Here is a 15,980-nt window from a genome sequence, read left to right on the forward strand (position 1 = left end):
ACAAAAAGCAAGTGTGTTACAGGTGCAAATAATGGTACTATTAGTATATGGTATTTTCACTGTTGCCACTGTATCTTTTTTCCCAGGGTTTGCTGCTCTGGCAACATGCCCTTACACATTACAGTTAAAAGATTAATCACGCACAGTGTATGCAGTTGGAATAAGAACAGTTATTGCAAGTGTACCCACTGAAGTAGCTCAGTTAATAATCCAGAAAAGCTCAACAGCACAGAGCATAAATACTATCTTACAACATTTGTCATTGGTATTTCTAATTCCTTGCTGTTAAACAGAACACGGACCTTAAATTTGCATTTAGAAAGCAAGTAAATACTTGATGGAAAGCACTTCAAGGAAAAATCCTTGTTTTGTTAACATCACTATAAATCAGCTAAATATTTGTCAGAATTCAGCTCCTACGGGTGTGTGTGCAGCAAATGTGAATTCTCAGGGGCAGGGGCGAGTTGGGGGAAATGTGAGAGGAGTGGAGTGCTGACATTGGAAACCTTTTCATTGCTATTTGTGACTGTTTGCCAGTAGAATGTGGCAAGACAGAAGAGCAGCCCCCTCTTGGAAGCTGAGAGGGTGAATAACAAAAAAAAAAAAGGATACCAAGGGAGGCCAAGGAGGCAGGAAAACAGCAGCATTTCTCCTTGGGAAGTGTCTTCAGAGTTCTTCCTTTGGAGGACACGTCCCTCCCACCAACATGGAGCAAAGTGACACTTCCCACCCATACCTCCTTGTAGTCTACTGCCCAAATCCCGCGTCATGCTTTAGATTTGAGCCGCATTCCAAATATATATATACAAACAGATGTATGTATGTATTTTTACATTAACAAAAATTACCAAGGTATCAGTATACGGTTTCAAGAACTCTCTGAAAAACCTCCCTTCACTTGTGATGTTTGAGTCCTGGAAATGTATCATGTTCTTTCTGCTGTAGCAGTTGAGAGGAGACTTTAATCATGGACAACGTGCACAAACAGAAGAGGATAGGAACTGTCCTTCCTTCTAAAGTCCAGCCTGTAGACTAAGTAGCAAGAAATGATGACAGCCAAACCTGGCTACGCTTATTTTAATGCAACTCTCTATCCTGGCAATGTAGTCAGTGTTGACTGCTGAAAAAAGTTTTCTTACCCTTGGGAGGAAATAAATCTTTATCTCATTTTGGAAATATTGTGCAAAAAATTCTGTTGTCAGTAGGAGTGTATCTAATAATTTCAACAATTTTCAAATAGATAAGTCTATACTGGTTAAGTTTATAAGGGAATATGTTCCATAGACTTAAAAAATAATCCAGATTTGAAATGGTTTGAAAACAATAATTAAGAGCTAGAACTCTGTAACAACCCCCCCAGGCCCCTAATTCTTCTCAGTACTCAGGCTCTTGTGTCTGCAAGATGGAGTCATCTCCCTTGGTTACTTACTGTAGCCTAATTGCTTCCTGCCATGCCCAACGAAGAGCAGTACACTGTCTGGGAGGTTCCCAGGGGCAGATCTTTTAACTCTCAAAACAGATGTTCCCTCTATTTATTTTCAGCTGGGATTAACATGCCTTGCTCAGACAAGAGCCAGGAATATCAGGGTCACCTAAAGGAAATTTCAGTGTAGATGAGGAATTTTCTGAATTTTGTCAGTTAGGCTAAGCAAAAAGTACCCATCAAAAGCACTGCACAACTGATAAATTATTCAAAGTTGCAGAAATAAATGCAATACTGTGTTTTACCCCATCTTTGAGGTGAAACATACCTAAGCCCATGACAGATTCATGCCCTGGAAAGAACCTTTATGTCTCCTCCCTACTTCAGAAAAAAACCCAGCAGATCTGGTGGACCTTAAGACTTCTTGAAGTCCATTATGTCTGGGTTTTCCATGAACACACACTGTAAGATGTGGTAGATTTTTATAAAAAATGTGGGGTTTTTTTGCGATAGATGTAATGATCACTCTTTCTAGGATAGTTTCTCAAACTTTGTACGTGACTTTTTCTCCTTTCCATGAGCAAATGGACTCTCTGGAAGTCAGCACTGGCAATTGACTTTGGGTCTAAACTGCACTGGCAATTGTCTTTGTCTATCTAGAGCTATAAGCTTTCCAGATTTCATTTTTCTGCCACAGAGCTGCAATGCTGACACAAAGTGTAGTCTTGAAGAGGGAATAATCTTTGTCCAGTCCTTGACTAACAGAACTGGTATTTAGAACATGACCCTCTGCAGTGGTGCTTTATTGTGAAATTTATGACTGTTCTCATATATGAAATTATGACTGTTTCAATCCAAAGCCTGGGGGCTTTGGATTGAAATTGAAAACACTTTTAAGCTACAGATGTTACTTAGTTTCTGTGTACTTGAATATAAGTCTGTTGCTATTTCATTGTATCATAATGGTTATAGTTATACCTTGTGTTTCATTTGAAGAAGGCCTATCTTAATACTCCTTGTGCTATGTTATTTAATATTAGTAAAGGAAACAATACATCTGGAAAGATCAAACTCAGTGTTAGCCTTGCAGTTATTTAATATACATGAAGATTTGCAACAATCCATACTCAAGAGGTGCAGTTACCTTTAACTTTGGTGAGTCTCTCTCCTGCTGATGTAAGGGTTTAGAAAGGAGAGGAGGTGAGAGGGAAGCAGTAGACGGGGATGTTGTAGGAACAGAGTGAGAAGTTGGTGCCTTGTCAGAGTGAAAATGGAAGATTAGAAGAAAGTTGGAAAGGAGGATCAGAGTTTTGTGACGTTCCCATAGAAAGTAGAGCTGGCTTAAGCGTTTAAGAAAAATGACAAGTAATTGTGCTATAAAACCAGCTGTGAAGGACATAATATGGTCAATAAGGAGTCATGTAACTAACCTGAACAGTCAGAAATGGGATGCTAATTTTATTATTAGTCAGTCTGCCATTCTGGAAGAAAATCCTTCCCTCAGAAATCAAAACAAGTTGCTATTCATGGCGGTGGATTTCACCTCTATTCTCACGGTTTTCTCCTGTGTTTTTCAGGTCAAGTAAGGGCAGAGGCAGCCTGCAAAATCTTTCTAACTAACTGGTTTTAAATTTGGCCTAAAACATATTGTCCTAAGTATCTAATTTACATGTTTGCATGTGCTAGCCAAAGCAACTGCCTGAACAGTCTGTTAAAATAAGTGCTGGACAGAAAAGATCTGTTCTAAAACTTTGCCTAGAAACCACACAAACTGTGTAGCAATATTGCAGCATTTAATGGCTAGCAGACATTCGGGATAGTTCAGTGTTGTACTGTCCCAAAGAGGAACTGGGGAGGGCTTTAGGGGAAGCATTTGTTTAACTGCCAAACATAATCTGATCTGTTGTTATTAGTCACATTCCCATAACAGAGTCTACTATAAATATATCAGCTGGTGAAGTGACACATGTGAAGTACAAACCGCTGAGTCTCTGCAGGAGGCATGTCCCTCCCTCTGAAGGCTGCTGATAGCATTTGCTTGCTGGGGCCGCTGGCTCAAAAGGGGTGGCATGTAATGGGCCAGTGAGGAAAATGGCTCACTGGCTTTTCACATCAGAAGCTCAGTGGCAGCTAACAAGGACAGAAGGGAAAGGACCAGCAGAATTGATACACCATAGAGCTTACAAGGGCGTATATGCCTGCTTCTGAGAAGGGACTATCCCCTAACACTGACAATTTTTATCCAACGCAATAGTATAAAACTGTGCCTGTGCACAATACAAACGTGTAAATACAAGAAAAGGCAGAGAATAATTATACCAAGTAAGCTATCTGAACACAGAAGCCAGGTTTTTCAGAAATTAAAGTACCTTATCAATATTCAGTGAAGTGTATCCTTCATAACATACCATGGAGTCTCCTCCACTTGCTATGGGGAATTCTAAATTGTCATGTCCCAGATCCTCCTCTATATAGAGTCTTGTCAGTTCTTCTGTTGCGTCTTGTGCTGCTCTGTAGAAATCTGATTCTTGAGGCTTTGACTGATCCCCTATATTAACTGACAGCTCTGCAGTACAGATTTCCTCTTCATTTTCAGCAGTTGCAGCTAGCACTCTGGAGACGGAGCCACCTTCATGTGGCGAAGGGATGTTACAGATAGCGCCAACATGTTCACCTTCTCTTGTAGTATCTGACAAGTCTCTAGGTACTTCGGTAACTGAAGAGTCAAGCATACCTCTCAAGTCTTTACCTTTTCCTGGCTTGGTATTGTTGCTGGTATGCTTATATGCTATGTCATGAGATGAGCTGGCTGAAGATGAGACAGAGGTAAATACAAGAAAGGGCAGAGGAAGAGCTGTAGGAGGGCTGAGAGAGACCTCTGTATTTGGAATAAAGTGATCATCTTTAACTTGGTGAATGCTATTACCTGGGGAGATTGCTACAGATTGGGATGTTGTTAATGCCAAAGAATTGAGTTCTTCTAAGTTACAAAGAAAACTGTCTGGAAATGGTGGAGGAGGTAAGATGCACACGCTTGAAGGTGAAAAACCAACAGTCCTTGAAAACCAGTCACTAGTGGCAGCCTGGAGAATCTTTTGATCAATGTGTGACCAAGAGGAGGAAATGTGTCTGGAAAGTGGGGACAGTGCTTGGGAAGGCAACTTCAAAAATAAGAGAAACATAGGAATTTAAATAAATAAATAAGCATGATAGAGAACTAGGATATGAGTAGACTGGAAAGAAAAATGTCTGTGCCATCATCTGGGTTATAGGGTATCATTTCAGCGAGCACAGGTGTCTGAAATCATTACTACAGGAATCAGAACAGCAGGAAAGACATTTGAAAAATGAAACTGTATCAGGTTCTGGCTTGGGGCTTAAATGTCAAACACTAAGACAGATCTGAATCATTACATTCATGAAGGCGACCTGCATTTGGTCTGCTAAAGTTATGTTATTTATGGCGCTCTGTTAGTGAGCGTGTCACACGTTTTTAAATCATACAATTAACATTAATGTAATTTTTCTTGAACCATTACTGTTATTTTGAGAATAGTATTTTCAGAAGTACACTTCAGGTGTCATTAAGTATTTCTTTTAAACTATAACAACTGAGGTGATTTCTAATTATCCTAATGTTAATACTTCTACTTTTTCTTAGTACTTCTGAATAAATACTTAAGAAACATCTTTAACACATTGCATACTTTTATTAAGGCATGAGCAGCTACAGAATGCATTTTTCTTCAAAAGTAACCCTATTAGTTCAAAATGACATCAACATTTGTGAAAGGTACATTCAATTCTAATTGAATGTAGGCAGTCAACAATGCTTTTAAAATAGTGACAGCACAGTACACAGCAGTATATTTTGAGTACCGTTACATAATATTGATTGAAGTATCCTTCTGGTAAAAGAAATGTCCTTTTGTAAGAATGAGAGACTGGTGGTGAGTCAGTACACAGCATCAGTAGATATCCATTGCTTCAGTAAATACTGAAAATGCATTTTTGTTACTATTCATCCTCAAAATTAAAATTGGATGAAAAATAGTTTGATCTCATTGTTAGAATTATCCAGAATAATTAGCTGTACATCTCTAAGTTATCTGGACTACTTTAGACTTTAAGTATTACTCTAGAATAGGAAAATAATTTCAAAAGGTGTCATGGTTTAACAACTAAAACATCAGTGTGTTACCACATTATTCTCATGCTAAATCCAAAACACAGCACTATACCAGCTACTAAGAAGAAAATTAACTCTATTCCAGCTGAAACCAGGACAAAAGGTTAAATTAATGTTGCAGAATAGTTAATTTACTTACCTTCTGCTTGAGTTTTCTTGAGGCAAATAGCTTTATTTTATAGTTAGACAAACCTTTGTTCTGGAGTCTTCTATACCAGAGTAAACAGTCTATAGACTGATACAATGCAGTCTGCTAAAACAGAGCTAGGCTGTTACAAGCAATACTCAATCTCTTTCCCTCATCATTCCTCTTGAACAAGGGCCTCTACTGCCGAGGAGACATTGCCATTTTTAGTTTCCCGTGGCTACAGGCTGCACTAGAGCTAAAGATACAGGTGGTCTAGGACAAGTTAAGGAGAGCAAAGCTTGCTCCTGACTTGTATTGCTTATTTATTTTTATTGCCATTAGGCCAGAGAAGTTTAGTGCAATTGCTCCAGCAACAGGGAGTGATAAAAACCCCCAAAGGAATAGGAAAAGTGGTATCCGTAATTGTGGTAAACTCCAGAACACCTTCAGGACGGCTAAAGGCCTTCTAGGTAGTCAGGAACAAGATGTCTTCTTACATGATATTGCCATTTCTAAATACAGTTGAATTAAGAAACCAGATGTCTGTTTAAGAGCATCAGTAAAGGCTCTCTTTTTTTTTTTTTTTTTTTTTTTTTTTTTGACTTATGCTAGAACCAGATGATTGCAAGTTTCCTGTGTTACAAAGAAGGCTTCTTCCCTTTTCCTCTCCTACAGAACTAATTTAATAATTAATAGTGGCAGGACAGTTTTGTGATCTGAATGTAAACACTCTGAAGCATCACCTGTGCTCAACAAGGGTTATAGTAGTTACACAAACACCAGCTTTAGCTGCAGGATGCCTTAGAGACAAGCCTGCTCCATAGAAAATGGGGAGAGAGGCATCTCCAAATACAGAGAGACAGCTCCGTAATATGGAGCACCTAGGTTGCCTCATACGCTTGACTTGCCTTCAGGAATGTCTGGATTCCTGTAATAATAGGGGCCCTAGCTTATGAATACTTCAGTCTGCAGCTACAGAATTTGATGCTACTTCAATTCAACAGTTTTGTTGGAATGGAAGAGAGAGGAGCTATTTCTCTGTTGTGACACATTCTGAAAAACCAGACAAGACCCGTTCTAGCAGCTAATCCAAAACCAGCTAATATTGTTTAGTCATAAACAGTATTTTCAGAGGCCACTGTTGTCTATAAATGACATCTTTTGGTAGCTGTCCCCAAAGCTGCAAATAAATGTGGAACTTATCTGAAAGTTGAAGCATCTAAATAAGCACCGGTATGCAAGTATATGAAAGTAGAAAAGGGGGCAAAACCAACCGAAATAAATAGAGAACAGCAGGATAAGAAGTTTATAATTACACACAAAACCCACCACCCATGCTGAAGAGATAAACAACAAAAGTAAAGAGGAAGATTTAGAAAAGTTTCCATCTTGAGTGTTCAAAATCATCGATAATACATTAATGCTAATCATAGTTTGCATGCAGAAACTTTCTTAGTTTCTATCACTGCCAAAGAGGTTACGTTTCCCACACAGGTGACTGCAAAATCTCACGAGTGAGTGACAAATTAGAATACAGGAATCTTTTTGCAACATCTTGTAGTATGATTTGTGGTGGCTATATAGACTAGGAAGGAAAAGAATTCAGAACCTACGACAGACATTTGGTGTGAAAAATTACAACTATAAAGGTCTGAATCCAAGCTCATTGACAATGTCATGACATTTGCCTCACTACTAAATGAAACAATACTGTCACTGTTGTCATACCACGCCAAAGAACCTCCATTGTACCAACAGCCTCCTTCTAGAGTGTGAACGGCAAAAGGAGGAAGGTTATAGTACAGAATCGTTAGCTCTTCTCCTTTACTTTGAAGGGCACAGACTGGTCTTGGCAAGCTGTGTCCCCACACAAACTGCCCTCTCTTGCCCTTTGCATGCTTATGGGACTGCAGGCTTTTAGGACAGCTGTGTTACGGCAATGTCTTCACATTGCACTACAAAAAGTCTGCTAGACGTATCCTTAATGCTCAAATTCTGTCTAAGATTCCCAAATAAATTTTGTTCTGTCGGCTTGATTTTTCTGCCCAAATTTTGCCTGGCCCTACGCTCAATAATGTAATAGCGAATGAAGAAAAGAGCAAAAATCCTGGCAGAATGTAAGACACACACTTGGCTATTAAAAGACTTTAATAACAAGTCAGTAATGCAATTTTACCTACGCAGGAAAGAAAATGTAGTGTACTTAATGCATGAATTATGCATTACCTTCTGTTCACAAAAAAATTACAAGTCCTAAACCCACTGTAGGGGTGATAGCAAAGAAAAAAAAATCCTTACCTTAGTTGAACTTAAATGGTGTATTCTGTCACTAGAATAGCTTTGGGGTATCGGGGGATCAGGGTAGTCATCAACACTTTTTGATGCATTCTTTTTGATGACTTCTACATAGGAAACAGGGAAGATGCCTTGTCTGTTGGTTCCTGGTATTTTACCTTCATACCAGTTTTGATCAACTCGCTTAAGAAGAATTACTCTGTCTCCCTGAAATGCATTATGAAAAAGAGTTATCAGCAGATACATTGTAAGTTAATTTTTTGAAAAGCAGATATTATTTTAACACACAGTATTATTTTCCCTGCAGTGCTGTTTCCCATCGGTCTTGAGAATCGTCTCCATTTTCACATTTCTCCTCCCATTTATAGTAACAGTGTATAAAACTACCATTCCAGCAAAACAGGGGGCTAGTCACGGACTGCAAATACTATTCTTTTATCAGAGGGGAATTTCATGTAGTCTCCTACTCTTGGCTGGGGGATTAACATTTAAACTTTTCCTTGGATCATAACCTGTTTTAATTGTTGGCCAAACTGCTAGCTAACACCCTAACTGTAATATGCAATAGTGACTGCTATGCCCATTTTTCCTTAAAAGTGATAAAAGTTAAACAATGAAATCCATGCAAGTGCTTTGTTATCAGTAAAACTGGAATAAGTGGAGGTAGAAAGTTAAAAAATGAGTTCATGGGAAAGATGAGAGAAAGTGCTTTTCCTGTGTAAAAAAGATGGGCGGTGGCTCACTTACTGTTTTTAGAGTGCTTAGCAACTGAAATGGAAAATACCGATTTTCTATTCAAACGTTTCTCTGTAGTGAAACTTCACGAGCTACCTCCTCCTTTGTATTACATGATGTGCTTTTTACCACGTGTCTTTTTGTAACAAATCCTTCCCTATTAGTTTTGCGTTCTCTTGGGTTTCTGTAATTTTGTTTCTGTAGCTGATTTGCGGAGTACCCTAAAATTATCTTTAGTGGGATGGAACAAAAGAAAACCACTGCAAGTTAACTTTTAAAAACAAACCAATACTGGGCTGTCAAGATTATGACCACCACAATAAGCACAAAAGAGAATTTTAAAAAGAAATAAATCATCAAACTACTCCCAACCCCTAGTTCTCTAAGTCCCTATTCCTGACTTTTTTTTTAGACCTCTTTGACGTTTCCCAATCTCAAATCAGTGGAAAAGCACCCATTATCTTCAGTGATGCTAGATTAGGCTCTAGGCCAGCATCAAAAACTGTATCCTTACTCTTATTTCAAAAGAAAAACAAACCACTGAATAAATTCTATGAACTCCAATTCTTAAAAAAAAAAAAACAAGTAAGAGGCAGAACTTTCCAGTGGATAAAAAGTATGTACTACTTACAACTAAGTATAGAATATCTGCAGTAATAAAGTTTCTCTACAGCGGTAATATTCCAGTGTCTGACAAACCTCAGAAATTAAACATTTATTTTGCTCGTGTGCAATAAAGTATAACCGCCAGGATGTGCATAGAAAGATAAGAGAATGTTATAAAAAGCAGACTGTTATTAAATGAATTATTTGCAAGAGCAGGTGGTACATTCACAAAAATGTCTGTGAGCCTTTTTTTCCATATTTTTCTATTTTCTGTGTTTTTCTATTTCTTCTATATTAACAACCTTACCATGATAATTGTGACAGCAACAAATAAGTATTAAAAAACAGGGACGGATAATTGAAGTGAAAACTAGAAATTTAGTGGGCAGTTAACACATGTTTGCATATGCTAATCTACCACAATACAGTTTACATGCACAACATATTTAAACTATTTGCAGGTAGCAGTGAAAGACTGCAAGCCAATAAGCTATTATGTTAGTAGTTTCCTACCGTTACATTGCTTTGTGCATAGCAAATATTGAATGCAGAGTGCGCCAAAGCATAGTATTTACCTATATATAAATTCTGTGTAACAGTAGGCACTATAATGGTATTTTGATAAAGATAGTTCTAAACTGTACCTTTCTAAGTGATAACTCCACATTTGTGTCTGCACTGAAATTATATTTGGCAATAGCTTCTCCAATCTCTCCAATCTGTGCAGGGGGAGGTGGCCTGGCAGGCTGTGTTTTTTCTGGGGGAGAAAGTTTCTAAGGAAAAAGAAAACCCACAGATTTTCATCATTCCCATGCAGTTTGTGGACCTATTGCCCAAACTAATTAAAGGAATTAAAACAGAGAACAAACCTCGACATAAGAAATTGGGAATATTCCAACTCTTCCGTGGTGCTCACCCTCATACCAGTTTTGATCAATTTTCCTGAGGATATAGACAGTATCTCCTTTCTTAAAGGACAGCTCTCTGTAACAAATTTATTTAGACCAGATGTTTACAGTTTTACATGTAACTCCTCAACCTGCATAGTTTCTGAGATCTTTACAGTTCGGAACTGAAACAGAATGTAGCAACTAAACCTTTAAAGAAAAAGTGTCACAGCTGTGGTACATTTACCAGTTGATTACACCATATAAAATGAAATGATTCACGTTTATGAATCCCAGGTACTATCTGTGAGTTATACAGGCCTGTTTTACACTGTGATTTCAAGGAAGTTTGCTAGTTATTACCAGAGCACTTAGTATAGGGTCTGCATGCAAGTATGATGTCTTTTGGATCGCCTGTTTAGATGCTGCTTTTATGCCAGGCATCTGAGGGGTATTTGGTGTTCTTTGTGAAATCGGTAGGGGAACCTATAGAATATATCCCACGTCTCTATGGCCTATTACTACCTTTTTTGCAGCAGCACAGCTTGGTGTGCTTCTGCTCTATGCATTTTTCTTTCAAGACATCTGTTCAGAAGCATGAAGAACACAGGATTATGTTCTCACCATTTCTGATACTCAGGGCATGTGATACACTTAATGTTGGATACCAAAAAAAGGGAATTATCCACATCATTGAGAACATCTTCTGGAGTTCTTTGCTGTATCATCCATTTTGTTTTTCAAGAGTTAATCTGCTGTTCTGATAATTCAAGTTGTGAGTTTTCTACCAGACACAGCTAATGTAATTCTAGTGGCAAAGTTTGGCCATATCTAAAGATCGTTTAAATGCCCTGGATCATCAGAACAACAGCAGGAATGAAATACAGGCACTCTACTTTGACTCTCTCATATCCTAGAACAGTGTTTCCTGATTTTTTTTCTTCTGGACCACTGTGGTTTGTTTTGGTATGGGACATGTCGCATCCTGCAGAGAGCCTGTGTATGTTAAGGCAGACGGGAAGATGCTGAAGCATTATACAGAATTTTGATAAGCACACTATCTACATCAGTATTTTAAGCACTGTATCTTGTGTAACCTAAATACCATTCACAACAAATGAAGAGCGTTCGGTGGGTGACCCTCGGGACCCATGCTCTAGAAGGCTGAAGCTGCACAACCATTCATGTGTTCAAACAAATACAATGGAGAATATAATAATTTTAAGACATTTTTATTACAAAATAACTTCTCACACAGTTTACTAATGCAGAGACTACTGTGACAGCAAGCAGGGTCCTCTGCTTCCATGGCATTTGCTGTTGAAACTGGCTAGAACAGCAGTTAGCTGCCACAAGTGCTAGAAAGAGTTTTCTTGAATTATGAATTCTTAAATGAACAAAAGTCTAGTACTTACTTAGAAGTCTGAGCTTTAAAGTCATATACAGCTCTAGCTGGCAGTTTCTGAAAAGTAGGCAAAGTGATTAATACATTCAGGTAGTATTACTATATGGTAAACGTGTTTCAGCTTTTAAAAAGGTGACCAAGATCGAAAAAGAAAAGGACGTGTGCCTTACAGTGGTTCTTGCAGTAATAGGCAATTAAATACACAGCTTCCTTTTTTACGGCAGTTCGGTGTTTGGGACTTAGTATTTTAAAAATAGAAATACCAGGTAAATTTTAATACAGACTGCTTTGCAATATTATGTTTAAGAGAACTACAAAAGTAAAAAAAAAAAAGTTAACTAAATGCCAGTGTGACTTGTAGGCAACTAGATCTCTAGGTACAATGGGAATTCACATGCTTGATATTCTCTAATACTTTAGATGCCTCTTCTGTTGAACTTGTTATCTTTAGGCTAATTTCAACTGCGAATACTGCATCACATTTTATATATATATATATATATATAAAGGAAAAATTACTCCGACAGCTGGAAAAGGTTGGGAATATTTTAAATTTCTATCATCACATTCATAGTTTTAAGAAAGTCTGAGAAACGCAGGACTGGAAGTGATCTCCTAAGTCATCTGTACAGCTCTCTTGCTATCACAGGCACTCACATCATATCATTCCTTTCATATATTTATCAAGTTTTATCACCAAGTATCTGTAAGGTCAATACTGTTTCAAAAATAAAACTGTAGAACAACCCCACCTCTCCTCACCTGTGAGTTTGACGCTTATACTTTCACTGTTTTCAAAGCTGTGCTGAAAACACAAACTGTGATCTGACGCAAGAGCCTCACTCATCTAGTGTCTGCCTCTGGATACCCAACACGAGATACTTCAGAGGAAGGTGCAAGAAGTGGTTAGCAGTATTATGTGAGAATATTTGGTAAAGTGATTTAGCCTTTCTCTGCAAGTACTCGCGCAGATGAGATTGCTACATTTTTAAAAATCTCTCTCTAGGATATACTAGTGACTAGAATGAGCTGATTACGCTATTTCTGAGAGATACTATTTGTAACAATGTAAGGGTGCAGATCTTTTTATAAGAGGAATAAAAAGGGATGCTCCTAAGTTTTGCATTTTACCTTTCTTCCAGGCCAGATGTGCTCGACTGGGTTCTCCCTTCTTGTCATCTAAAGGCTAGCAAATTTAGCATACCTAAAGCATTGTCTTTCCTATAATAAAAAAGTCCCCAAAGTTATTACAGGGATCCTGTCAACTTGCATTTTATAATACTAATACAATTTTCCATTACAGGTCTCCTTCAAATAAGATAGCCTAAATGTAAAAGCATTTTCCTGTTCCCTGCTGTTGTTAAAAATAGTCTTTTAGATGGGAGGGGATATTCATATCATCAACTGTAGCTAAGCCCTTTTCACTCTTTCCTGATTTTGGTACAGCTGGTGCTGTAACTACTAAAGCAAATAATGGAAGAAGGGGGATAATATTAAAAGAACAGTGGAGCTGATTAAATACAAAATACTTTGAAATGTACAAAACATACTGGAAATAGAGACACCTTTCTTCTTTCATCAAAACATACTGGAAATAGAGAAGCCTTTCTTCTTTCATCTTTTTAAATTACAGCAATCTTAAGAATGGCTTGTAGTATAAGTATTTTATATATTTTCAAATTGAAAGATGACTTTCAATATGACAAAATTCTTTAAAAGGAACACACAATATGGCTTCTGGAACTTTTTTAACCTTTATTTTGTAATGGGTAGTCTTTTTTTGAAATCATGGAAATAGAGAAGCCTTTCTTCTTTCATCTTTTTAAATTACAGCAATCTTAAGAATGGCTTGTAGTATAAGTATTTTATATATTTTCAAATTGAAAGATGACTTTCAATATGACAAAATTCTTTAAAAGGAACACACAATATGGCTTCTGGAACTTTTTTAACCTTTATTTTGTAATGGGTAGTCTTTTTTTGAAATCAGAGTCTTAACTGAATTGCAGCAATATGACCATGTCAGTGGGGTGTAAGCGGATCTAAATTCAGATCCTGTAACCAGTTCTAACCTGTACCACCATTTAACAAGGTAGATGGCCCAGAACAAAAACATAAATATTAGCAATTAAAATACAGTACGCTCTTATGCTGCCATTATTTTGTGCAATATTTTAATAAAAATTTATGGAAAAAGTTAACAATTTATGGTCTGTATATGTTGGTTAATATAAATGTACTTACTTTATGTTTGAATAAAATCCCTGAAGCCTGTTTGGAGAGCATTTATAGTTCTAGATCTAGAAATATTCTTAAAATACTGAATGATATACTCCATGTTTTTGTGTATACTTTTCAGTGATACTTTGTGTTACTTTAAAGGTTGTGTGCCTGCTTCCATTTCTTCTTCCAAAGCATTGATATAAGCAATCAGTATACAATTACAATCACCAACTGTTATAGAAATTAGAGATTGCTCTTAGGATAAGTGGTTTTGTCTAACACACTAACAGCAGCGGTTTTGCTTTTTCTAAACAAAAATAATGGTGAAATACTGATGTTCTTTGTATCAGTTTTGAAACTACTGAGGCAGTTTCTTTGTGTAACGCTCCGGTTCTCAAAAGAGTCTTTCCCCAGTCACATCTGCTATTCTTCTCTGTCCCAAACACCCACTCTGGTCAACTTTGACGGAGCCTATCAATGACTAGTAAACTTTTGTCCATATCTATTTAAACATAAATTGAAGATACAGCTTATCTTACAAAGCTTGATATTCTTTTAATTTCTTGAAATACCCATCTCCTTAATGAAAAAGAAGGATGCTGTTCCATCTGATGATATGATAAGTAACTGTTCCTTTGGTCTGTATCATTACAGTGTCTTAAAACCAACACAAATCTTGTCTCGGATATGTTACCAATTTTCCATATGGATATTGCTGCATTATCTATTGTTGTTTCACTACCTCTTTGTCTGTAGTTCCTCTTCTCTCTCTTGGAGTACATCGTCCCACATCAGTGAAAGCAGAAGAATAGCTTCCAGGAGACTCCTGGTCTACTGAAAACAGAAATTATGTGAAACTATGGTAAATTAAACAAAACCATTCAAATCTGTGATGCTGCTTGGTTTCATTTAGGGGGGTGAAGAGATATTGAAATCTATTATTTTACCTTTACTAGAAAGAAAAGCACATGATATGATGGCTAAAGTGCACCTTTAAAGAAAAAAAAGATACTGACTCTCAAGCAAAGGCAAAGGCTGTCCCTCTGATCCACAGCAGAAGAATATATTATAGAGGATTGAGAGAGCAAAATTATGCCTTACTGTACGAAGGGATGCACCCCTACTGGACCAAGTGGAAGACATGACAGCAGTATCAGGACTTCATCGGGTTGCAAGGAACTGTTTCGGAATGCCAACAATATCAACACATAGTTACGTGCACAAAACGTGATTAAGGCATGCTTCAATGAGAAAATAGCGAAGAAAACTTGGTTCCTCCTAAGTGATCTAAGATGCATTTCTACTTTACCAGGGGCACTTGTTAGGCAGCACAAGGGAATTTAAAAGGATGTTATTTCATAAAAACAACTCTGTTTTAAGAGATGGAGTACAAATCATTACTCACCAATCTATGTGGCAGATTTTCTCTAAAGCACAGTTTGGTACCGATGTTTATTATAGGATGGTATATTATAGGATGGTGAATACATCTTTTCATGTTTTAATAAAAAATAAAATCAAAATCTTACACTCCTTACACTTGGCTCTGCAAGTTGCCAATGTGAAATGAAAATATAACGGAATTATTTCAGACCAGAGCATGAAATGAACTGCCTCTTGACTTCTGAGATTTACTGTTTTAGTCTCCCACTGCCACAGTGATACCTGCTAGTGGAGACATATCGCTGACTGTCTTCCTTTGACTTCATTCACATGATCTGTTCTTACCAAGCCCATACATTTCTAAAGAAGTTCTAAAGTGGAAAAAAAAGAACTGAAAGCATCTTATCCATTATGTTGGGGTCTTACAGAAGAAAGATGTAAATGGTCTCCATCGGGCTGTTGGCTAAGCCACAAAAACTTGAGGCTATTGATAAAAACGGTGGAGGCAAAAAATGAGATAATTGTATTATTTATGTCATTGGCTGCAAGCATGTCCTCACCAAAAAGTGTATCACAGTCCCATTTCTGGACAGCTTTCTTGATATGGCATGTGCCTGTGAATGAGGATCTATGCTCACTGCATAAACCTAAAGATATAATGCCTCCAAACACTTCTATTAATTTTTTCTTTAAACCCTAGCAGAAAG

The 15,980-nt window shown here is 37.4% G+C and overlaps 1 protein-coding gene across 3 annotated transcripts in view; it reads right to left on the reverse strand.

The window, feature by feature from the left end:
* Window positions 1-15,980, reverse strand: part of SORBS2 (sorbin and SH3 domain containing 2) — a 149,706-nt gene that overhangs the window by 8,688 nt on the left and 125,038 nt on the right. The window contains exons 19-25 of one of the 3 annotated variants that reach the window (XM_009277376.1): window positions 14,633-14,724; window positions 11,678-11,724; window positions 10,245-10,359; window positions 10,020-10,148; window positions 8,038-8,241; window positions 3,832-4,584; window positions 2,568-2,678 (exon numbers count right to left, since the gene is read on the reverse strand). In XM_009277376.1, coding sequence (XP_009275651.1) covers window positions 2,568-2,678; window positions 3,832-4,584; window positions 8,038-8,241; window positions 10,020-10,148; window positions 10,245-10,359; window positions 11,678-11,724; window positions 14,633-14,724 — 1,451 coding nt within the window. Of the gene's footprint in view, window positions 1-2,567; window positions 2,679-3,831; window positions 4,585-8,037; window positions 8,242-10,019; window positions 10,149-10,244; window positions 10,360-11,677; window positions 11,725-14,632; window positions 14,725-14,996; window positions 15,014-15,980 lie in introns of all 3 variants that reach the window. The other 2 variants (XM_009277377.2, XM_019471560.1) reach the window with 2 other exon arrangements.

The sequence above is a fragment of the Aptenodytes forsteri genome, unplaced genomic scaffold, assembly GCF_000699145.1.
Source record: "Aptenodytes forsteri isolate BGI_AS27 unplaced genomic scaffold, ASM69914v1 Scaffold65, whole genome shotgun sequence".
NCBI classification, from domain to species: Eukaryota; Metazoa; Chordata; class Aves; order Sphenisciformes; family Spheniscidae; genus Aptenodytes; species Aptenodytes forsteri.